At 40.0% G+C, this 25,948-nt stretch overlaps 1 protein-coding gene and 1 non-coding gene across 7 annotated transcripts in view; one reads left to right on the top strand and one right to left on the bottom strand.

Annotated features, from left to right (window-relative positions):
• Nucleotides 1–25,948, top strand: part of Ppp1r12b (protein phosphatase 1 regulatory subunit 12B) — a 207,084-nt gene that overhangs the window by 78,732 nt on the left and 102,404 nt on the right. For 3 of the 6 annotated variants that reach the window (XR_004770351.1, XR_004770352.1, XM_027417535.2), the window contains exons 13-14: nucleotides 1,414–1,593; nucleotides 5,860–6,042. Coding sequence is in view for 3 of the 6 variants with exons in the window: in XM_027417535.2 (XP_027273336.1) it covers nucleotides 1,414–1,593; nucleotides 5,860–6,042 (363 nt within the window). In the remaining 3 variants the exon portion in view is untranslated. Of the gene's footprint in view, nucleotides 1–1,413; nucleotides 1,594–5,859; nucleotides 6,043–25,948 lie in introns of those variants that run through there. The other 3 variants (XM_027417536.2, XM_027417541.2, XM_027417538.2) reach the window with 2 other exon arrangements.
• Nucleotides 10,537–10,643, bottom strand: LOC113835978. Its single transcript, XR_003485880.1, has one exon. It is a non-coding gene; the product is annotated as a U6 spliceosomal RNA (small nuclear RNA).

Here is a 25,948-nt window from a genome sequence, read left to right on the forward strand (position 1 = left end):
ATGTCACTGCACACACTTAGGAGGCTAGGAATTTACCCCAGGGCCTCCTGTATGCTAGGCAAGCATACTGCCAACTGAGTTACATCTAAACCCACTTGACTATTATACAAATCAGGTGTTTGGGGCTTTATGAGGGTGTCACCTATTTCTCTTGAAGGGAAGGCCTTGAATTACCAAGATATATCACTCTTTCTTACAGTCAAATCCAATGTCAAAGAAACTTTTCTAAGAGAATAATGTTCTAGAGGTAGAATAAAAGAAAACTTCAATTTAGTTTCCAAGTGTAGAGTTATTTGGCGGTGAGGTTGTTGATGTTCATGACCCAAATTTATCAGCAAATGGGTTTGAGCAGCTTTGGTTTGCTGTAGTTTGGGTAAAGTTCTAGTGAACCGATGAAAGGGCCGCAAATTGTGCTTAATTACATGAGTGCCTTTTGAGAAAAGATCTACAACTTGCTTGGTGCCTTAGATATCCAGTGCTCGTTTTCTGTGACCCACAGTGATTTTTATAAAGCCTTGTGATCTTCCCAAGAAGAAAGAATTGTATGCTATCAGCATTTTAAGAAGAAAGTACAAGAAGGAATCTCTCATCCGCTAGCTGTGCCAAGCCTTGGTCTTCTTTGAATTTTCTACATCATCTCTTGTATTTAGCCAGTAACTAGTCTCATACAGCCCAGTAAAACACTGCTTTTCTAGAGAAGGTTTCCAGCTTTTTTCCTCACTCCCTAGTGTCTGTTACAGTCAGAAAGCATCTATAAACTTCTAACACAATAATGTTTTGCTGCAGATGAGATAGTCCTTATATCTTCAGTTGAAAACGAACAAAACCCTTTGCCTTTTTCTGACCACACAGTTACTTTGTAGACTCAAACTAAGCTTTAAATCCTCCCTATGACATTTTTCTTTAAGCTAAATGACTGCAGCAGCCATTTTTTCCTCACATAGTTCCTTTCTTTCCTTTTTTGTTTAAAATTTTTAAGACCTCCCCAATTCTTGGGTCTTCTGTCTTTTGCAACATTACTTCTCTATCATGTAGGTGGTTGTGTTGCATGATTTGGGGCCTTGGGTTTGTTTGGGATTTTTTTTCTTTCCTTCTAATAATAGTCTCTTGTCATGTATTCCTCTTTCTTGCTTTCCCTTGTTGAATGCCACCTCTCCTCCTTTACTCTTGGATGATTGATCAAAAAAAAAAAAATCATCCTTCAAAGAGTGATGATTATTTCACTCTTGGATGAGTGCCTGCTTGCTGTTGGAGACCCAGCTCCGGCTGGAGTTACCTCTCCACTTCCTGGTTGCCATGCCATCTCTTTGGCCTACATTCCTTTCACATGCACAATCTGGGTGGGAAGGTGGTGTTGGGAAATGGTGGGTGAGTAGCATGTCCTGAAGAAAGTGACTGTGTGCTGTTTTGCAGTGCTTCATTTGGTAAAAGTAGTGACCCCACAAGTCCCTACATTTCAGCCAATCGCAATTCATCTCCTGCTACCTCACCCATTACCATTGGTTCATCCACCTCTCGGGGCAGCCAGTGGCAACCTGCCTCTTGCCCTGCGCCAGTCAGTACAAACACTGCTGCATCTGTACAGCATGTCAGGTAAGGCTTCTTGGAGCCATTTGAGTTGCATCATCACAGTTAATGCTTCTGGAAACACATATGAGATTTGAAGCAAGGAGGCTTTGTCAATGTAGGAGTAAGTTAAATTCCTGTGACAGTATCCAGAACTTAATGAAGATGCTTTTGTTTTGACTTCACTAGCCAGTCGACAGTTGCTTATTGAATAGCATTGGATCCATATCATTGTCTTGATGTTAAAAGTCAAAAGTAGCATGATTGCTTTCATTTCTCAACCAGCTTCCTAATTGTGGTTACAGTTTTAGAGCCAGACCCATAATAAATTATATATGAAAAATATTTATATATCCTAGTCAGAATCTCATGTATTTAAGTCTTTTGGAAGATGACATACAAACCCAGAAGAAAAGCTGATCTGTGTTTCAAAAACCTCCTGTAGCCTTCTGAAAATTAAGCTAATTAGTGTTCTTTCGGGAGCACTGTGAGGAGAGGTTTGTGTTTGCAGAAACTATGTTCCAGGAGCGTATCTTTTTGGTTTTCCATTCATCTAAAGGTAGCGTGACAGAGTGTCATTGTGAAAGCACAGCAGGACTAAAGTTCTTTTTTGGTTTGATTATTTTGAGACAGGGTCTCACAATGTAGGATTGGATGACTTTGACTTCACTATGTAAACCAGGTTGGCCTTGAACTGAGAGATCTGCCTCCTGAGTACTGTGATTAAAGACATGTACGGACACCCTCATATGCATACTCAACGGATGTGTATGTGTCTATGGCTCCTTGTCTGTGTGTATACCATCAGATATCCTGGAACTGCATTTTCAGGTGGTTCTGAGCCGCCTGTAGTGGTTGCTGCAAACGGAAACTGGATTCTTTGCATGTGCATCAAGTGTTCTTAAGTAGAGCACTTCTCCAGCCATAGCTGCACTGTGCACGACAGGCGTTTACCCTTTCCTGGGTGTTAGAGGCCATTTTGTTTTTGCCGTATGGCTTTTATGGATCTTCTTTTGGCAGAAAGAAAATTAAACAACAAAAAAAAATAGAAATGATGATAGTATTTTTGCCAGAATACCTATTATGGTGGTGCTTCATTGATGTTTGCCAGTTTAATTGATTTCTTTCCCTAAAACAAATAGTCACCATTAATTTGGTTAGAAAGAATTATTTTATAATACATTATTATCAATACTGTTATAATTATGTCAAGATTTCAGGCTTTTGACTCTCATAGTAACACTGTATAGTTGCATAGAAATTTATTTGATTCCCATAATAATACAGCTACATTGACATTCTGCGTATTATCACTAAAGATGAAAAGTCCAGACAGGAGGATGGAAGCTTAACATAGTGTTTAGCACTTGCTTAGCATACCTAGGACCCTGGGTTCAACCCTAAGCACTGAGGAAATCACAGAGCTGAAACTGGGGACTGTTTTGTTGAACCCTATCTTGTGACAGGCACTGGACTAGTTTCTGTGCAGAAGGCCATATGGCTGGGATTTGTTTTACTCACATGCAGCAGTAAATCCCTGTTATTACTTTAAATATGAGAAGGTTTCTTTTTCTTTTAAGTAAGAAAGCCCAGAAACAAGGCCAGCGCAGTATCTCTAAAGTCATTAAAAGATCCAGTTCTTTTTTTTACATCATGGATTCTATTTCCAAGGCCTGCCTCACAGTCCGGAATAACTGCTGGGAGGTTCTAGCCATGGTGGATGCATGCTGGATATGAAGTAATAGACAAGAGAGAAGCAGGCAAAGACAGACCTCTAAATTAATACTGTTTTCAGAAACACTTAAATCTATGCTTATATCTTATGCGATATTTCCTGCATTTGGCACACCCTGGAAGATGTTGATTTGGGGCAGGTACATTGTTGCCCTAAGAAACACAGAGCATATAGGGCTGGAGAGATGGCTTTTTGGGTAAAGGAACTTACATTCAAGCCTAATGCCCTGAATTCCATCCCTGGATTTCACATAGTTGAAGGAAAGAACTGACTCCTGCAAATTGCCTTCTAACCTATGTAAATACATCTGTGTGCATACAAACCACACACTCCACACACCACAAATAAATAAATGTAAAAAAAAATTATAATCTCAAAAGATAAAAAGATAATTTAAATATATATATAGGGCACCAATTAGTAAAGTCGGAGACAGGGAGTGTTAGTCAGGTAACTCCTGCCTTGGGCACTTACAAGTTATTTATGGTCTCACAAGTAGCTCCTGGCATACTGAGCATTGTTTGCATTTTTAGATGAGGAAAGCAAACCAAAAGCCTAATCATCTGCCCACGATCGCAAAACCACGGAGGCACTGGAGCAGGTTTTATATCCAGATTAGTTCATGAAAGCCGGTTCTGTTTACCTCGAGTTTGTATTTTATTCTGAGTACTGTTTAGATATCATGCAGACATCATTTTGTTTCGTCATCCTGAGAACTCTTCATGATGCAGCATTACTTTCCCTGTGTTAAAGATGAAGAGATCAGATTTTTAAGTTGGCTGAATGTTAGCACCATGTGGTTCTGTTGTGTAGTTTCTGAGCCTGCTGTAGCGCTTTCCTGGCTACCCTTGAACAGTCTGCTTATAAAGTTATGACATGTTTCAAAATAATAGTAAAGTTTTATTAGAAAATAAAATAAAATCTCTGGCATTTCAACAGCCTAAGAAATTGCAAGGCTGGCAAGATGCTCAGCAGGTAAAGTTACTTGGGGCGTAGGCCTGGCATCCTGAATTTGAGACCCAGAGCCCGTGTGTAGGAGAAAGGAGAGAGTTAGTGCCACAAAGTTCACCTCTGAGCTCCTCCCATATACAATGAGCATATACACAGCAATAAATAAAGCTTAAAAAAAAAGAAGTTACAGAGAATGCAAAACACATTATTAACCCGAAAATAAACTTCAGTAAGTTTCATTAAGTATAAAATCTTACTAAGACTTTTTTGTTTCTGGTGTGTGTTTGTTTTTTTGTTGGTGAGTTGGAGTCTGTTTCCCAGACTGGTCTCAAATCTTGGGTTCATGAAATTTTCCTGCTCCAGCCTCCTAGTAGTTGAGAGTTATAGGTACACGCACTGTTCCCAGGTTGGCATCATATTCTTATGGCTATGCTCCTCATTAATTTTATTAGTACTTCATGTATATTAATAAACCTGAGAAATTATCTTTTTAGATGAGAAAATGAATATACATTATCACCTTATTCTGAGATATTAAATTGCTTCTGGGGAAGTAGCTTATATTTTTTAGATATAACTTCTATCTTCAAAAATATATTTTTACATGTTTCTTAATGCCATGTTTAGACTTTATGACTTGATTATCTCTTTTACACTTATCCTAATAATATATATTTGGAAGTGAGCTTATAGCTATTTGTAACCATTTCTGATAATAATTGTGAGTAGGTGAAAAACAGATTTTTAACATTCATGCTTTTCATTGCTTTTCCCATCTCTGCAAGTATCAATTTTGGATCTCTGTTACCCCAGCAACAAGCTGTGACATCACAAATGATAGCTTTTTGGGTGGAGAGCCAATGGTTGCTCCTGACTCTTTGTTAAGAAACAAAGATCTTATTTTCACATAAATGACTTTAATTACACAGCTTGCTGTTGCAGTCTGTAGTTAAGGTTACATATAGAATCCTGCTCGATTTCTGTTTCAGTTTCTTACTTAGGCAGCTATGAATTTAGAGAATTAGGCACTTGGCTAAATAGAAAACGACTGCAGTTGCTGGACTAGGTGAGAGAGAACCAAATAGACTGAGGTTGTAGAATAATTTTCAAATGGATATTTCAAGATGATCATCAGATCTAGGCTGAGGACTGCCACAAAGCCTTTCCCTGCCAAGAATTGCGGGACAGGTGGAGACTGACATCGTAAGTGATTTTAGTGTCTTTTTCACCTGCAGTGAGATCCTATCTCTTTGTGCATGTGTGGAGGGAGGTCAGGTGGCAACAAGTCATTTAGGACACTTGCATGTGTCACTATCTTGCCTTGTGCCACAGCTGATTTTTGTTTGTTTGTTTTTTAATCTCATGCAAAAAAAACAAAAACAAAAACAAAAAAACAACCCTATAAAATGTAAGTCCTGGGCAGAAGATGTCAGACAAAATCTAATCCTACTGTTCCAAATTTAAGAGCTCAGAATTAACAAACCAACAAACAAAATCTGAGCAAGAAGATTCTCATTAGATCTGTGCCTCTCCTTTCTCTGTGCCAGGGTTTTATTGTATACCACACCTGACCATTCTCCTTTGGCTCCTGTCCTTCTTAATTTCAGGACTCCTTACAAATCCCAGGCTGATTCAACCCCAGAGAAAACAACAGACGGTGTCTCTTCTAGTAGCCCTCTGTGTGTGATCACCAATCGCCCTGCACCAAGCACTGCCAATGGGGTTCCAGCTGCTACAGTGTTCTCCTCCACTGGAACAGACTCCTCCGTGGAAGCCCGGGAGAAGAGGAGGTAGGAGGTTCCTCATGCATTTGCAGGGCTCTGCTTTGAGATAAGAGACAGAGAAGTGGGTATGAAGTCCTTGACCCAAGCTCAGATAGATCTTAATTTACTGTTTGGGTTATGTCTTATCTTGGAAGGTGTTTTGCTTTGTTTTTGTTGTTTGTTTGTTTGTTTGTTTGTTTGTTTTTTGTGGTGGAGGTCTTATTTCTGACTATTTAGCATTATGTGCTATATATAGTCAGACCTTTTTTCTCCTTGTCTTCCAATAATTGACAGGCATGATTTTGCCTTTTGTGATATGGAGCTTGAAGCCCTTTATTTTGTTCTGAGTTTTCTTTGATCACTCTGTGCAGCAAAGTAATACTGCGGAGGAAGAAAAAAAAAAAAAAACTCAAAGAAGCAGAGCTGGGTGTATAGTTTTATACCATGTGAGAATAATACCAGAGGAGGAAATGAGCATTTATGGCGATGCAGGATTGAGACCTGCTTGTCAGGCTGGCTTCAGTCTTTTGACCCTCTTGCCATAGCCTGCCTGAGACTAGGAGTGCGTGCTCTGCTACACTGCAGTGTTTTTAGAGAGAGATTCTGAGACAGCCCCTGTAGTTCAACATGAGACAGATTCAAAGAACAGAACTTTTTGGTTGTTAGGATTAAGAAATTGTGGACAGTGTGATGAAAGGAAGAACTGTTGAGTATTGTCTCCAGCTTGCGGTCTATAAAATTCAATGTGTGTGGAAGACTGAAGCTATGGTATCACTTTCTAAGACTAGAAAAAGAGGCAAACCTTTATTGAAATTCAGATTTTTAGTTTGTTTTAGTTTCAGTATCCAAAAAGATATTTTTCTATTTCTCATTGTGTATGTGTATGTGAGAAACCAGTAAGTGCTATCTAAAAGATACAGTACCAAATTTTTTAGTTAATTGCTTATTGTTAAGCACACAATTTGAAAAAGGAAGGGAGAAGTTAAGTGTATTGAAAAATAGTATTTTTCTGTTTTTTTTCTTTCTATAAAATTATAAGAAAATCACTAACAAGTTTCTGAACCAATAGTTGTCCTCTTTTCTTTTTAAGAGACATTTTTATGTGTGTGTGTATATATGGGTGAGCTTTTTGGGTGTGTGTGCTCATGTGTTTGTGTGCGTGCTTGCAAGTGTATATGTACATGCGTGCCATGTGTCTTGCTGCTACCTTTGGAAACCAGAAGAAGGTGTCAGATATATTGGAGCTGGCATTACAGGAGGTTGTGAGCCTCCTGATATGGGGGCTGGGACCCAAATTTAGGTCCTCTGAAGAAGCAGCAAGTGTTCTTAAGAGCTGAGTCATTTCCCTAGCCCCCAGCTGTCCTCTTCTAATTGGCTTCTATCCAAGGAAACATTAATAAGTTGATCTTGAATGTTTAATGTTTGTACATTTACTAGTGCACAGAGAAATATACTACTAGTTTCACTTGAGAAACTAATTTAAGAACAGATTTTTCATTAGCCAAAAGAGAAATCACTCTTTAAAATGTTTCTTAGGGCATTTGTTGCTAAGTGTTTTGTGTAAGTTTGAGGACGTGAGTTCCGATCATCAGCAACCATGGAATAGCAGACAAGGTATCTCACATCTGTGACCTCCACTTGGAGGAGGCAGAAGTAGGCAGCCTGGGAGCTTCCCTGGCTAGCAGTGTAGTCTATCCATCACCTCCTGGTTCAGTGAAAGTGGAGAAGCAGCCGAGGAAGACACCATCCTGCAGTCACAGCTCCATGTAAACATGTACATACTCACACAAGTACATACACCCACACCTCCCACATCAAGGGTTTCCTAGCTGAGAGAAGTAGAACAATTTGAATTTGTTAAGATTACGATCCTTGGAGAGATGGAGAAATCATGTTTGTTTTCAGGCTGCATTGAGTTGGTGCATGCATCAGAGAATCATAGAGAGCCACTGCCTCCTTGGACGTCATAACCTACGTGGATAAGACAGCATTTGCTACAGATTTGATTCTGCTTTAGTTGTTTTGTCAGTCCACAGGTATCCACTGAACACCTGCTACTTAATTATATAGGATGGCCAGGGCACATTTCCTCAAGAAGCAGCAACTATAAAAACAAAGGACTAGCTGGGCATGAGTGGCTCGAACCTTTAATCCCCACACTCAGGAGGCAAAGGCAGGCAGATCTCTGTGAGCTCCGCGCCAGCCAGGGATATATATTGAGACCCTGTCTACATAAAAACAAACAAACAATTAAAAATTAAAAGGACAAAGCTGAGAGATTAGTGAACTGTAAGTATGCTGTATCAAGATGCACGAAGAGTGCTTTTTAGTGCCTTTAAGAAGGCATGAAGTGGGGCTGGCTCAGCACAGAGGATGCATTCTCAGTTCTGTTCTCAGTGTTCACATGGTGGCTTAAACCAGCCTAACTCCAGTCCCGGGTGTGGGGGGTCGGGGGTGTCTCTGGCCATCTTCTGACTTCCACAGGCACCAGGCATACATGTTTACACATATATACATTCAGGCAAAACATTCACACACATGAAGAACGGCATTAGGGAAATAAATAGAATGACAAACTTTCAGTCTTTTCAAAATCTTGATTGCAGCTACTACCAGGAATCACATAAGTGAACCAGGCAAATATAATATGCACCTACAGGAAACATATGTGCTGGTAAAAATGGCATGCACATCTGTGATATATACAATTTAACATCATTAATCTGAAAATAGAAAATGTTCCAAATTCCACACATACTCAAAATTGGTTTTGTTTTGTTAATTGAAGCCCAAGTCCTCCTGGCTGCTTGGTACTTACTAAATAGTCCAGGCTTAACTTGAACTTATGACAATCCTCCTGCCTCAGCCTCCTTCATTCTAGGATTATATATGCTACCATATCTGACTTCACATACAAAATTACTAAAAAATACATAAGGTAACCTTCGTGTTATGTGTGTAGGGTGGATATGCCAGTTTTTGGACAATGAGACAAACATCTGAGAGAAATGTTTAACAGGAGGAAGGTTTATTTTGCTCATGGCTTCAGGGATGACACTTCGTGGCCACCTGGTTTATTGTTGCTGGGCCCGTGGTGAGGCAGACCATCACATTTTAAGTGTGGATGAGCAAAACTGCTCTTGTGTGGCAACCAAGAAGGCAGGGAGCAATAGAGGACTGGAGCAAGACAGCTCGTGGGAACATCCCCCTAGTGACCAGCCCCACCAATAAAGTTGCACTTCTGAACGTTGTAACACTGCCTATCTATCCACAAGCTGTTGTGATCTGTCACTGCTCAGTTGTTGGGTTTAGCCAGAGGCCAAGTCTTCAATACAAGAACAGGTTGTGGGGGACACATCATATGAAGCTTAAATGAATCTTATGTGTAGATATGTATTTCTTATCCAAAATAACTCGTTACGTTTATGAAAATATCTCAAAATCTGAAAAAGCTTCAAAATCTAATATGCTGCTGGTTCCCAGAAGTTTGGTTAAGAGATACTCAACCAGCTGGGCATGGTGGCACATGCCTTTAATCCCAGCACTTGGGAAGCAGAGGCAGATGGATCTATGCGAGTTCAAAGCTAGCCTGGTCTACAAAGCTGCACAGAGAAACCGTGTCTCAAGAAAAAGAAAAAAGAAAAAGATGCTCAACCTGAACCATAAAGAGTGAGTTATGAACAGCATGTTACAGAAGATGAACACTTCTCCTCGGGCTCTCATGAGGGTGTGATGCTTAGACAGAGGTCTGTAGGATGAGTAGCAACTAGGGGAAGAACCTTTTTAAAAAGATTTATTTTATGTGTATGAGTGTTTTGCCTACATATGTGCACCATATGTGTGCCCAGTGCCTAGGGAAGTCAGAAGAGGGTGTTGGATACCCTAGAACTGGAGGCATGGATGGTTGTGAACCATCATGTGGATACTGGGAATTGAACCTGGATCCTCTGTAAGAGCAACCTATGCTCTTAATCCCTTATTTCCAGCCCCCAGGGGACAAACTTTCTAAGCACGTTATGGCAATTGAAAATACAGTGTTAAGTGGAGTCAGATTCTTTGGAGAAACTACAAGAAGGTTTTATATCTAAACAAAACATTAGGGGAAATGTGGTTTCAGATGAGGCTTGGGGAGAGTGTGGGAATTAGCTATATCATATCAGTGTCTTCTAGCCAGTGATGAGGATTTGGAATTTATAGGCTATGAACTATGATGAACCAGTAGAAGAATTTTTCCAACAGCTTTATAGATACATAATTCATATACCATATAATCCACATGTTTAAAGTAGCAAAACATTGGTTGTTTATTTTTAGATTTTTTATTTTATGTATGTGTGCGTGCGTGCGCGTGCTGATTTGGCTGCCTGTATGTGCACCACCTGTATGCCTGGTGCCTGTGGCAATCACAAGAAGGGCATTAGATCCTTGGAACCAGTATTACAGATGGTTGTGAGCCACCAGATGGACCTGGGCCCTCTGTAAGAGCAACGAATCTTCTTTGTTGTGTTTTTTTTTTTTTTTTTTAATATGGAATACTTGACAAATTTGCATGTCATCCCTGCTCAGGGACCATGCTAATCTTCTCTGTATTGTTCCAGTTTTAGTATATGTGCTGCCTAAGTGAGCACTCAACAAATGTTCTTAACCACCAAGCCATCTCTCCATCCAAAGACATTGATTTTTAGAATGTGGGTCAATAGGTGTGACTATTGGCACAGTGAATTTTGAGCATTCTTACTGCCTGTAAGATAAATCCTATACCTATTCCCCTCATCTCTTTATATCCCTCCCCTTTCTGCAACCTAAGCAACCACTGATATATTTTCTATATTTTTCTTACTTTCAACCCTCCTTATAAATGGTAACAAAATGAGGATTTTATGACTGGCCTCTTTCTAGTATATTTTCAAAGTGGATTTATGTTGAAGCAGGTATGAGGACTTTATTCCTTTTTTTTTTTTTTACTTTATTCCTTTTTATAGTTCACCATTGGATATTGTTTGACTATTCATAATTTGATGACATTTGGATTGTTTCTATCTGTTGGCCATTATGAATAATGTTACTGTAAACATTTGTATGTGGCCGGGTGTTGGTGGTGCTTGCCTTTAATCCCAGCACTCGGGAGACAGAGGCAGGCGGATCTCTGTGAGTTCGAGACTAGCCTGGTCTACAAGAGCTAGTTCCAGGACAGCCTCCAAAGCCACAGAGAAACCCTGTCTCAAAAAAACAAAAAAACAAACAAGCAAAAAAAAAAAAAAAACCACATTTGTGTATGTGGATATTTTTCTCGCTTATATACCTAGTAGTGGATTTTGTAGGCAATATGTCACCAGACAATTTTAAGCTTAAAGTATCATGAACCCTTTTTTTAAAAGTTCTACCCTTTAGTCTCTGCCTGATGGAGTTATTAGATAGGGAGAGAATGTGTAATAACGACTGTGAAGTGACTCGTAAGGAGACTGTTGTAGAAGAAAGGCAAATATAACACTTCAGGGTTGCACTGGGATAATGATAGAAGAGACGGAGAAAAGTGAATGGGCTAAAATATGTTTATTACACTTAATAATTTGGAGGGAGGGTGCCGATGAATGGCATGCACTTGAGTGGAGGCCAGAGGACAACTTGCAGAAGTTGGCTCTCTGCTTCCACCATGTGGGTCCTGGCACTTGAACTCAGGTTGTTAGGATTGGTGGCCAAGATTATTGTTATATTTATATATAGCACTATGGATTTGGAGGCTCAGCTTTCACTGTCAGGTGTGATGTCAGACATACTCAGCTGAGACTTGTAATGAAGAACCTATATCAAGATAGAACTCTCGAAGGTTGTCCAGTTCATGAGATGTGTTCATTGTAGACCCTGCCTCAGAGAAATGGCAAGGAAGAGAGAGGGTCTAGCCAAGGACATGGGCAGGGCCAGAAAAGTAACTGAAGAAAACTACTACACATAGAATTTGGAATCCCAAGTCAAGAATTTAACGAAGAAGCCAAGTCTTTACTCTTGAAAGCTTGGGGCTCAAGCATATAGTGTTGCTAGTGAATAGTCTTGTTCAATGGAGACTTATCTATGCAGAGAATCTAACAGCCATTGATTGAAAGACTGCCATATGTCTGTCAAAAATTTAAAATTACAACATCAAATGGGGGGAAAAACTGTTTCCTCATCTTGAGTTGAAAGCCTATTATGGAAAGACAACCAAGCAAAATTTGAATAGTACTGTGTAATTTTTAATCTCTATGAAAAAGAAATATATAAATTGGGACTGGAGAGATGGCTCAGCAGTTAAGAGCACTTTCTACTCTTGAAAAGGACCCAAACTTGGTTCCCAGCACCCACATCCAGCAGCTTATAACCTCCTATATGGCCAGTTCCAGGGCATCTGATGCCTTTTTCTGGATTCCAAGGGTACCTGCACTTATGTGCACATACCCATACACAGACACACACACATACACATTAAAAAAAAAGTGTATAGATTTCTGTGAGGGTGTGGAGGAGCTGTATCAGAGTGCATTGGTACCTGGGAGATGACTAGAGGCAATTGGAAATTGATAAATAACCATGGCAAGGTGGTATTTTAGAGGAAGCATAAGAAATTGTTGAAACAAACAGGCTTTCTCTTCCTAAATCTGGAGGAAAGCAAGGCTACTGTAGAATTTCTGAAAGTGTTTTTTATGGAAACATCTTTAGATGAAGGGAGTGAAGTATAGCCAAATTAATTGTAAAACAATGGACTAAGCTAAGTTAAACAGGCTCACTCAAAAAGCCTTCTCTGGTCATCTGGGAAGGGTGATGGTTGAAGGTGGGGTTTGGGAATGGGTAGAATGTAACATGTACCCATTAGGGTTGTTTTTACCTTGCAGAAACCCCCCAAATTAATGCTCCACTGCGTAGTCTGGAAGTTGTGGAGCTAGAGAAGTAGGCAGGAACCAATTCAAGTCGGTTTTTGCCTGTGGTGTGTTAAGAAACTTGATCTTCTGTTCTCAGAGCTGTGAAATACCATAGTGGAATTTTCAATAGGAGGATGACTTGATCACATAAAACATATCATTTAAGTCTTTACAGAATTAAAGCCATTTAGCTTCTCCCTCCTAGATAAGCATAAGCTAAAAGGAAAAAAAAATCAGATGTTTTGAAACAGCTAAATTTTTCTTCTGAAAGAGCATGCTGAGTGATAATTCTTCGTCTTTGAAGCTCCAGCTTTCTCTGTAATCAGCTCATTGTGGAAGTGTTTTGACTCCTGCTGGGAAACCATGATGGAGGCCTGAAGCTCTTATTCACAGGTCCAATTTGAAACAATTAGTAGCATTGGAATAAATGGGAATTAGAAACTGGCCACAGCAAGACTTTAGCAATAGAAAACCGTCACCCAGAAATAATCCCCATTTGCCTTGTAATTGAAGCACTTAGGTGGGGAGTGGGATTTAGTCCCCGGCCCCCCATTTCACAGTCAGCACTCTGCTCCTCAGCAGTTTTGTTTGACGAAGGGACAGTGAGTGTGTTTAGGACTAGCCAACAGGCAGTTTCAGCTTTATCTCTTTGTCACTAGATATGGACTCAGTTGACTGCTGACATATTGTTAAATGAACAAGCCAGGTGCAAAGGATACTTACATTATGAATCCAGATAAACACAATAATGTTAATACTGTTTTTTTTTGGGTGGGGGGATTCTGGCTAATCTCCTGATTTTTTAGAATGAAAGAGTATATTACTGTTATAATGGGATGGAAGGAGGAAGAACAACAGAAAATAAATTTGCTCTGGAACCAGTCTCCCTTGTGATATTAGCCTGTGGAGATGGCCATGTCCATCCATTGGTAATTGCAATAGCCAGTCATGTGCCACCACCGCCCAGCTTGTTTTGTTTTGTTAAGACAAGTTGTCATTCTGTAGCCTAGGCAGCCCTTCTCAGAACTGGGTTTACAGGTGTGAGCCACCGTGTCCAGCTTAATTTATGGTTTTGAATACACATTTCACAACAAAATATATAATTTATTATTTTTAGAGAGAGCATGGTCTTGGACTTACTAAATACATTCATTCAGCCGTTACTCCCTTTACATGGGGAAAGGAATAGGATAGGTTCTTTACTTAATGAGAGGGAATGTTGCAGCCCTAAGACTATCGAGTCTTTCACTTATCATCGGCTAGGCTTCCTTTTCCTCTCTACTGAACTACTACTACTTTTTAATTAAAATAATATCCATTCAGAATAAGTGTTATTCCAGGGCCAGCCTGTCTTGATTTGCAGTCCAGAGTATAGCACTTATCATTGTCCTCCAGTTTTTGGCTTGACCTGGGGGCTATAGAAAAGAGAAGGGACCTCTGGTTCTAAAGGGCTAGATGATTTGACTGGCAGACTGCAGGACAGAAATGGCAAGTGGCCAGAAGTTGGCAGATAGCTCTGCAGGGATACCAGGGCCAAGTAGCAGCTGTCACAGTCATGTAGCGGTCAAGTTCATTTTCCAAAGCTCCAAGTTTTCCTTAGCAACAGAATGTAAATAATCCCCCTGGCTAATATTAGAGTCTGATAGTGACTGTCTTTGCCTGCCTTCTGTCTTCTTATGTTTCCCTGGTCGTTTATTACCAAATGTTTTAGACCTAAAGAAGCTAACTGAGCTTTTTGATGCTTTCCTTTCTTTGGAGATTCTCTGAGTGGGCAGAGTTTGTAGAGAGAGACAGGAATGGGGCTTTCTGGATGACGCAGGGGCAAGCTGGAGATTCCAACTGAACAAGGATCAATCAGTATGACAATTTCCATTGCCTTGCTTTAGGAAATGGCTCCAGCCACCACCATCTTTAGTAACTGTCATACTGCTCAGCTATCGGCCCAACAACCCAACAAATCAGCAAGGTGTCATTCTGGAAGTTTCTGTTTTTTAAAACAGAATTTCAGTTTATTCCCTAGAACTCCAAATAATTCTGGGGAAAGAAAGAAAATAGTGGCCCTCTGCTTGGGTCCCGGTCCTGAGGTGGCAGAATAATGAACTTCCCTGCACCGGGCTGAAGACATTGTATAAACAGAATGGCTACAGCATCGTGCTATACCTCTGTATAGTTTTTCTTTTCTTGTTTTTCAGATTAGTCTGCCTTTCTTAAAAAGACAGTCTCATTATGTTGTTGCCCAGACTGGCCTTGAACTCATAATCTTCATTGTCTCCCAGTTTCTTATGTGCTAGGTTTGCAGATGTACCTCTCCACAGTCAGCTTGAATGTATCTGCTTTGAATTGATTGTACATTGCTACCAAGGAACTACAGAACAGTGCAAGGCTGGACAGGACTGGAAAGTTCTGATTCACAGTGGTATTTGAGTATTTTCTATGTGATTTGAGTAAAGTAGATTCTCTTTCTGACCTGTTCTTATAAATAAAGAAGACTTGGAATACCTTCTTTGTAAGTTTGTTGTGAGGATTAGAAATACTTTATGGAAAACTCAGGTATTTTACAAACTGTAAAATAATTTACTTGACAGTATCCATGCTGTTACTAGGAAAATAAAAACTTTCATTAATGTCTGTGCCTAGAGTCTTTAGAGCCAATACATTTGGAAATAAGATCTACCCACAAGACAAATTGGTGCTGCTATTTTAGATTTCAGGTTGCTAGTTTCATTTAATCTTTAAACCCTGCATGCTGTAGGGATCCTGATCTCAGGGTTTTGAGACTGTGTTCTTAATGTGGACTCATTTATCTGTGTCTAACCTCCTTGACTGCTATAGACATACCTCAGAGTCATGGTGATTCCAAACTGCCACAATAAAATAAATGTCACAGTAAAAAAAAAAAAAATACCGAATAAAGCAAATGTTTTCATTTCCCTGTGCATATAAACAGTGTTTACTATCTTTTATAGTCAGTTTTTCCATAGCTATGCCTAAAAATACAATGGATGTAACCTTAATTTAAAAATACTTTATTGGGCTGACAAAATGGCTCAGCAGATATGAAGGCGCCTGCCATCAAGCCTGATGACCTGAGCTCAGTCCTCAGAACCTGTGTGATAAAAGGAAAGAACTGACTCCCACAAATTTTCCTCTGACTTCCATACATGCACTATGGCATCCCCCACCCCTGAAAATAAGTAAATGTAATTTTGAAGTTTTTTTTTAAACTATTGCTAAGTAATACAGCTTCAGCAAGTGGTAATATTTTTTCTAGTGAGGCTCTTACCTCCATATGGATGCCTGCTGACTAGTCAGAGTGGTGGTTGCTGAAGACTGGGGGGTTATGGCAATTTCCTAAAATACAACAAGAAAAATTTCCACATTAGCTGACGTTTCCCTTCATAGGAGGTTGCTGTTAGCATGGTGTGCTGTTGGGTGGGGTGTGACCCTCAGTGGAATTTCTTTTAGGGTGAGAGTTGGCTCTCTTAAATCCTGTCACTACTTTATCAGTCACTCAGTTATATAACATTCCAAGTCCTTTGCTGTCCTGTTAGTAATGTTCACAGCATCTTTAGATTACACCTTAAGAAACCATGGAACTTGCTCATCTGAAAGAAACAATTCTACATTGGCTAAATTTTGTCAGGAAATCAAAGTAGTGTTCAGTCATATCTCCAGGTCCAACTTCTAGTTTTCATCTTTTTTCAAAAGATGTAGTTTTTTGAATTATTATTTTATGTGTATGAGTATTTGCCTGAATGTCTGTATGTATACCATGTGCATGCCTGGTACCCAAGGAAGCTGAAAGAGAATGTCTGATCCCTTAGAATTGCCATGTGAACTGCCATGTGAGTGTTGGGAACTGAATCCAGGTCCTCTGCTGAACCACCTCCTCAGCCTTTAATTCTAGTTCTCTTCCACTGGTACCACATCTGTAAATACTGACTGCCTCCACTGAAAACCTGAATCCCAAAGAGTGATCCATGGATTGAAGTCAGCTTCCTCCAAAGTCCAGTTAATCCTTGCATCACCAGTGTTTTTAGTGGTCTCTAGAATCCAGAGTCCTTTCTGGAAGATATTTTTTCTTTGGTTTCCCCAGATCTGTCAGATGAATTACTGTCTGTGCCATCTATAGTCTTACAGAATCCATCTCTTAGCTAATGAGACTTAAGAGTCAAAATTACTGTGATGCATAGCTGCAGAGTAGATACTGTGTCAGTAGGCATAAAACATTAATCTCCTCTTGTGTCTCCACCCCATCTCTTGGTGACTAAGTGCAGTGTCAATGAACAGTAATATTTTGGAAGGAATTTTTTTTTCTGAATAGTTGTTCTCAACAGCAGGCTTGGAACATTTCTGTAACCATGTTATAAATAGATGTGATGTCATCCAGGCTTTGTTGTTTCATTTAGAAGGCACAGGCAAGTAGACTTAATGCAATTCTTAGGTACCCTAGGAAATTCATAATATTAAGTGAGCATTGGCTTCAACTTGAAGTCACCACATGCACTAGCCTCTGACTTAAGTCATTTGTTTGGAGCCAGATGCTGACTTTTCCTCTTCAGCTCTGAAGTTCCCAGAAGACACTTTGCCAGTAAAGGCTGTTTTGCCTACATTGGCAGTCTTGTTTGGTGCAGCCACTTTCATCAGTGACTCAGCTGGGAAACAGGTAGCAGCTTCTACTTTAGCTCTTGCTGCTTACCCTGCGCTCTTGGGTTATAGAGATGGCTTCTTTCCTGAGTTGTTACTTAGCTTTTGCTAGCTTCAGACACTGCTTGCCTCAGCCTCCTCGGGAACTGAGTTAGACCCTTGCCCTCACTTAGGCTTTGATTAGGGAATGCTGTGACTGGTTTTATCTTCTGTTTGGATACTAAGACTTCCTCTGTATTAACAAGCCTGTTTCACTGTTTAAACTGGAATAGCACTTTATTTCCTTCAAGTTTTTTTTTTTTTTAATGTATTTTCAGTCACATGTTGGCAGGTTTAGCTATCGATGTGATTTCCTCGCTAAACAATTATTTCTATCTTTTGATTTGAAGTGAAAGATTTATAACTTCTTTCACTTGAATACTTAATTAGAAATCACAGTAGTTGCTAACTGGCCTAATTTCAATATTCTTTTATCTCAGAGAATACAGACTCTTGAGAAGATGAAGAAATAGGGAATGGCAATTGACAGAACAATCAAAACATATACAGCATTTATTGATTAAGTTCATTGTCTTATATAGATATAATTCGTGACACTCAAAAAGTTACAATAGTAACACTAGATATTACTGATCACAGATCATTATGACATATGTAATAATGACAAAGTGAGAATGATCAAAACATAAAATAGATTTGAAGGGAGCTGGAGAGATGGCTCATCAGTTAAGAGCACTGACTGTTCTTCCAATTCCCAGCAACCACATGGTGGCTCACAAGCATCTATAATGTGATCTGATGCCCTATTATGGCATAAAAGTGTACAGAGAGCACTCATGTAAATATAATGAATAAGTAAATCTTTAAAAGAAAACAGAAATCAAAAACAGATGTGAAATAAGCACATGTGGATGGAAACTGCGTCATTAGAATACTGGAAGCAAGGTTGCCACAGACATTCTGTTTGTAAGCATATTATCTAATGGTGCAATAAAATGAAGCACATCAAACAAGCAGTGCTCATATTTACAGGGTCCTACATTGCCCTGGTCTATTTCTAGATACTGGTTTTTTTTTTTGTTTTTTGTTTTTTGTTTTTAAATCATGGCAGCCTTACATAGGTCCCTTCTTAAGCTGTTTCTTTCTTGAGGAGAGAATCCTAGAAACTCAGCTATCCTTGAATACCTATTGGAGACAATAAGCTGATGATCAAAGTGTGGTGATGTCAGGAGCCGACTCTTACTTCAGGGACACTCTGTTTTTGTTTTTAAGGAAGATGAAAATGCTTTAAGATTGGTTATGGGAATGTTTCATAACTGAATGTACTGAAAACATTTGAACAGTACACTTCATGTACAAATGAATCCTGACTCTGTAAAGCTGTTTAAAAACATCAGTGTTGTTTAGCTTCAGTGAACAGTTCTGGGAAGGAAGACCTGGATGGTGTCTGCTAAGAGTTAAAATGATGAGACTTGGGTCTTAAAATGTCTGTTATCTTTTGCCATTTTTGTTGCCAACATTGCTATCAGAACACTTTTCTAGGAACAAGGACATTTTTTCATACAATACTTTAACATACCACATAACAGTTCAGGAGTAGAGACTTAAAAAATTTCTCCTCCTCCTCCTCCTCCTCCTCCTCCTCCTCCTTTTCCTCTTGAGTACACATTTTCTTATAAAAAGTAGACTCTTCCCCAGCACAGCAGAGGCTCTTGGGACAATATCCCAATTCCTCAACCACTTCAGATAGGGTAACAGTCACCTAACACCTGCTGTTCAGAGGCTCCTATCAGCCATATTTTTATAGTTAATTTCCTTCTAATAAAGTAGTTATTTTCTCAGACCTGTGTTAGTATTATGTAGGAGGGGCTGAGATGTCATGCCTTGGCTTTTTTCTCATCTACCAGTTCATTTTCCATGTTCCGCATCATAGTCTGATAAAATGGTTTCTGTTGTTTACTGAGAAATGACAAGGAGAAGAGTGGCCACCTGTCCGTTGAAAATTGGACTCCAGCAAAGCCCTTTGCACAGGTGTGTGACAAGGTGTGTCTGAGGTAGCACTTCTGGCATGATCTGGCCCAACACTTTAGTCCTTGCCATTCTTTTATGGAAATCAGAAGCACAGGAAGTTGCCTATGTGTTCCAAGAATTGAATGAAGCCTCTGCCATGGGTTACTAGCGTTCTCATTCTGTCCACTCAGGGCTGCTCAGGAGAGCTGAGGGTAAGACTTAAGTGCTGTGGTGGAATGGCAGAATCAGAACTAACAATTGCTGTGACAGTTGACATCTTAAATTCATGCTCTCAATTGTCATGACAGTTAACATTTTAGATACTTGTTTTCATGCTGTCCCTCCTCTTCCTTGTTCTTTGGGAAGGTAACTTGGTGGTTTTCATGCTGTGATGGGAGGAGGAGAAAATGCAGGTGGAAAGAATAAGATGCAGGTGTTTAAGATTACTGGCTTAGAACGTGCCTTTCTTCACATTCTTAATGAGTTTGAACAGGTATAAATATGTAAGGAGCAGACCCAAGACTCAAGGCAGTACAAGCTAATTAAATATTTCAGAATCCAGGAAAGCTCTTATCTTTTAAAGATGAAATTAATATTGTGTCTGTTATTCTTAAGTTGGATGCTACTGATACACAGGTATTAGTAGTGTTATTTATCTTTTTTATTTGCCTTAAATATTACATAATGTAAATTTTAACTTAATGAAAATTGCTGTCCGATAGGGCAGTTACTGAGAGAAGCTGGGTAGATTGCAGTTCACCTGACCTTTAAACAAAATAAAGACACTAAAGATTTGAGGTCTGTGTATATGAGGATGTTGACTTATTGCTAGATGTGAACTTGCTTATAACCATAGATGAAACCATGATGAATCTTAAATGAAAAGAAATATTTTTCCACATGTAAGACAAAACATTTTCTAATTAATCTATTCTCTCAGAGGACCAGTTTCTGAACAAAACTGAAGATGATGCAGAGCCAGGCAGTTAAAGCCACGCTGCTGGATTGTTTAGTTCTTCAAAGAAATTCTCTTTAGTCTCTTTTCCATTTTTGCTTGTGTTTGTTCGTTTATTAAGATGGGCTCCCACCACATACACCAAACTGACCTAAAAATAGTGATCCTCCTGCCTCAGCTCCAAGTGCATATCACTGTACCCAGCCTTCATCAGAGTCTTTAAATTCTACTTCTCTGCAACTTTTCTCCCAGTCATCTTTACCTCGTCCTCCTCTTCCTCCTATAGTTTGTGTCTTTGCTTAGAGTATTACTTTGCCCAAGTGAAAAACTGACGTTTACTGAACACATTCTCCCTTCATTAGCCTTCTAGTTGTCTCTGCAGAGCCTCCTGGGCCCTGTAATGGCATTATCTCACACTCTCTACCGAACAATGTCCTGTTCGTGCCATAAGAACTCCTTCATCTTTTTATTTATCTTAGTTTTCCACAGTCTTTTATTATTTAAAATAATTTTTACCCTTTACCAGCTGCAACACTCAGGAAAGTTACCCTGCACTTCACCTGGGCAGCACAGCAGAGCTGACCCTATTGATAGGGTACAGGTAAACGGGCCCAAGAAAGTGAGCACCCAAAAAGGTGAGTGGGAGATCTGGCCCTGCCCCTCATCTGCCATATGGTGGTGTAGGTAAGGGAGAGATGTCTGCCCCTCACCAGCTGCAGCATGAAGCACTCAGGAGAATGGCTCATTTGCCTTGCTTGGGCAACACAGTAGAGTTGGCCCCGACGGTCCAGGTTGTGGGAGAGCCAACCCTGAGGGTGTGAAAGCAGGAGAACTGGCCCCTCCCTTTGCTCATTGCTGCAAGGGGTGAACTAGGTGGGCATTGTTGAATTGCTCACCCTGGTGGTGAGGGTGTGTGTGTGTGTGTGTGTGTGTGTGTGTGTGTGTGAGAGAGAGAGAGAGAGACGAGAGAGAGACAGAGAGAGAGAGAGAGAGAGAGAGAGAGACAGAGAGAGAGAGAGAGAGAGAGAGAGAGAGAGAGAGAGAGAGAGAGAGAGAGAGAGAGAGAGAGAGAGAGAGAGAGAGAGAGAGAGAGAGAGAGAGAGAGCGCTGGCAGGCTGGCCAACCCTGCAACTACCCAGGCCCAGAACCAGGGTTGTGAGTTGGCCCACCTCAACATCCATCCCATCTATGATCAGTGGGAGCACGTAAAAGAGCAAATCCTGCAGACCCAAAGCTACAGGCTCTCCCCAACACAGGGCAACAACAGGATATCCAAGAGAAATCCCAGTGAGGGCTCAGCATCCATAGTGTAGCAAAAACCAGAGGCCTTGAGTCAGGCAAATGACTCTTTGCAATGAACACTTGTAAGTAAAAGGTTTACTGGTGTGATTCAGTGTGTCACACTATAGCTTCCATGACAAGATTTTCCTTTTCTTCTTTTTTTTTTCTTTTAAATTCTTCTTTAATAATTTATTTACTTAACTTTATTTTATGTGCATTGGTGTAAGGATGTCAGATCCCAGGGACTTGAACTTCAGACATCTGTGAGCTGCCATGTGGGTGCTGGGAATTGAACCTAGGTCCTCTGGAAGAGCAGCTAATGCTGTCAACCGCTGAGCCCCTTTCTCTTAAATTCTATTCTACTTGCGGGGGCGGGGCTTGCAAGGGCAGAGGGTGGATACGAAAGGATGGGGAAATGAATGGGATCTAGGTGCATGATGTGAAAGACAAGAACACACAGAAAGTTAAAAAATAATTTTTAAATTTAAATATATTTTGATCATATTCTTCCACTCCCCCAAGTCCTTCCAGATTCTTTCTCCCTCCCAACCCACCCAACTTTAAGTTCTTTCTCAAAAAACAAACAATAACTCAATACAACAACAAAACCATACCCCAAAATAAATAAAAAATACTAAACTGTAACCAAATAAAAGCACACAAATTGTTGAGTCTAATTTATGTTTGTCAACTACTCCTGAATATGAGGCTTGTCCTGGAGTGGTTGATATACACGGTGTCATTCTATTGGAGAAAACTGGTTTTTCCACTCCCAGCAGAAGTAAGTGACAGTTGAGCTGTTAATCCTTACCCTAGTGGCTAGGTTTTCATTCATTCATTCTTAAAAAATATAAGATAAAACAAAAACTATCACATTGAAGTTGAACAAGACAAACCAACAAAAGGAGAAGAGCCCAAGAGAAGGCTGAGACCCACTTGTTCACACATTCAGGAATCCCATAAAAACACTAAACTGAAAGCTATAATATATACACAGAGAACCTGGTGCAGACCCATATAGGCCCCGTGCTTGCTGCTTCAGTCTCTGTGAGCTCATATGAACTTTGCTCAGTTGATGTGGAGGGCTGGGTTCTCTTGTGTGCTCCATCCCCTCTGACCCTTACATTCTTTCCACCTCTTCTGTATTCCCTGAGCTCTGAAGGGAGGAAATTTGATGGAGAGATCTCATTAGGGCTGAGTGTTCTAAGGTGTCGCACTTTCTGTACAATGTCTAGCCGTGGGTCTCTAGATTTGTTCCCAACTGCTCAGGGAACTGTTGATGGCTGAATAAGGCACTGATCTATGAATATGGCAGAATATCACTAGGAGTCATTTTATCATTACATTTTTTTTCTTTCTTTTTTTTTTTTAAGATCATTATTATTTGAGTTTACCCTAGGTTCTTGGGCTGTCTAGTCTCAGGTTCTTGATCACCCAAGCAGTGCTGGGTATAAGTTCCACCTTGTAGAGTGGGCCTTTAGTCAGATCAGTTACTGTTGGTTGGTTAGTTCCATAAGCTTTGTGCTACCATTGCCCTAGCATATTTCTCAGGAAGTACACCATTGTAGATGAGAGTGTGCAGAATATGTTCCTGTACCAAAGATGCTGGAATGTAGGGGTAAAGGCTCTTTCTAGGCACCAGCTTGACATCTTCATCTTCAATGAGTTTTGTAGGTATTGTCTTCAGCAATGGTGCCTTACTGTCAGTTTGTAGAGAATAACCTGTCTTGGCAACAGTCTGGGTTGTTTGGGGATTCCCATGGGGCCCCTTAGACCAACAATTCAATTAGATATAACCCAATTCCAGTACTGGAAGCTTCATTTGGTGAAAAGAGACGGCCAGTTTGGGACTCTTTCCCCATTATTTGAAGGATGTTTCATTTAGATCACCTTCATATTTGTGTATATTTTCAGGAGTTTCTACTGTATTAGGTTTCTGTAATACCTCTTAAGTGGCCCTTAATTTTAGCTGTCTCTGTGTTGTTCCCTCCCACAAGCCTCCTTCCCACTTGATCCTCCTCCCATTCCAGTCCCCCATCCGTCTATAAGTGAGATCTGTCTGTGCCCTCTAGTCCAGTGGTTCTCAACCAGTGGGTTGAGACTCCTTTGGGGGGAGGAGGCCAAGCAATTCTTTCACAGTGATCTGAATATATATCAGATATTCTGCATATCAGATACTTGTAATATGATTCATAACAGTTGCAAAATTACAGTTATGAAGTAGCAATAGAAATAATTTTGTGTTTGAGGATCATGACAACATGAAGAACTGTATTAAAGGGTCACAGCATTAGGAAGTTTGAGAACCACTGTTCTAGTCCCTTTCTCTATACCTACCATCTATACTTCTATGGATTGTAACTTGGTTATCATTGACTTCACAGCTGATACTCAAGTATAAGTAAATACATGCCATATTTGTCCTTTCTGAGCCACCGGCATGATTTTTTCTAGTTCCATCCTTTGCCTGCAAATTTCATAATGTCACTTTTTTATTTTTAAAAATGCCTTATTTAACTTTATTTTATGTGCATTGGTGTAAGGATACCAGATCCTCTGGAACTGGAGTTACAGACAGGTGTGAGCTGCTATGTGGGTGCTGGGAATAGAATCCGGGTCCTTTGGAAGAGCAGCCAGTGCTCTTAACCACTGAGCCATCTCTCCAGCCCCCCATAATGTCATTTTTTTTAGTGGCTGAGTTATACTCCCTTGTGTACCACACGTATTTTATTCTTCCTTATATTGAGGGTCATCTAGGTTGTTTCCAGTTTCTGGCTATGATGAATAGAGCAGCAGTGAACAGGGTTGAACAAATGTCTCAGTGGTAAGATAAAGCATCCTTTGGATGCCCAAGATTGGTATAGCTGGATCTTGAGGTAGATCAATTCCCATCTTCCTGAGGAACCACCACACTAATTTTCATAGTGGCTGCACGAATTTGCACTCCCACCATCAGTGTGTAAGTGTCCTTTTACTCAATATCCTTGCCATCATGAGATGTCACTTGTTTTGTTGATCGTAGTCATTCTGACAAATGTAAAATGAAATCACAAAGTAGTTTTGATTTGCATTTCCTTGATGGCTAAGGATGTTGAACATTTCTCAGCCATTTGAGTTTCCTCTACTGAGAATTCTCTGTTTAGATCTGTGTCCCATTTTCAGTTGGGTTATTTGTTTTCTTAATATGTAGTTTCTTGGGTTCTTTATGTATTTTTGGATATTAGTCCTCTCTCAGATGTGTAGTTGGTGAAAATCTTTTCCCATTATATTGGCTGCTGCTGTTTCTGAATGATGGTGTCCTTTGCAGTACAGAAGCTTTTCAATTTCAGGAGGTCCCACTTATTAGTTGTTAATCATAGTGCCAGTGCTAACAGTGTTCTGTTCAGAAAGTCTTTTCCTGTGCCAATGAGAGTTGCTTTATTTTTTTTTTTAATTTATTTATTTATATAGTGTTCTGTCTGCACGTATCCCCACAGACCAGAAGAGGGCACCAGATCTCATTATAGATGGTTGTGAGCCACCATGTGGTTGCTGGGAATTGAACTCAGGACCTCTGGAAGAACAGCCTGTGCTCTTAACCACTGAGCCAGCTCTCCAGCCCAAGAGTTACTTTATTTTAAATCTACTGCTGACTACTTTGCTCCCCAGCTCCAGGCTGAAGCCAAAGTTCTCTCCATAGTGTTCTTTTCTATCGCAGTTCTTAGGACTGATTTGACCAATTAAATAGTATGCTGTTGCTTTTGTCACTGCATTAGGAACTTGTGAGCTGTTGCTTTTTACAGGGTTTTATACATATCACAGAGCTTAATAGATGTTAGAGCAATGTTTTATTTTTAATAAAATTGTAGTACTCTCCTCTGCCCTTAAGGTGGCAGCAGAGGAATGTCAGTCTGTTACTCGACCTCAAAGATTCTAGTTTGTGTTTGGATCAGTTTTCAGATGAGCACATCTCCCAGGTAGCTTCTAACACATGAAAGCCCTTGTGGATTTCTAGGTACTTTTTCAGAGGACAGCAACAGGCGCAGGGTAAAAAGCTCTCTGTAATAAGCAGGATGCATACTTTACCTTTTCACAAAGCAGTTGATGCCTTCACAGGCAAGCTATGTAACCTCTCTAGTCAGGGTTCCTCCACTGGCTGACTAGCGAA

Source organism: Cricetulus griseus, chromosome 5 (genome assembly GCF_003668045.3).
Source record: "Cricetulus griseus strain 17A/GY chromosome 5, alternate assembly CriGri-PICRH-1.0, whole genome shotgun sequence".
Taxonomy (NCBI): Eukaryota; Metazoa; Chordata; class Mammalia; order Rodentia; family Cricetidae; genus Cricetulus; species Cricetulus griseus.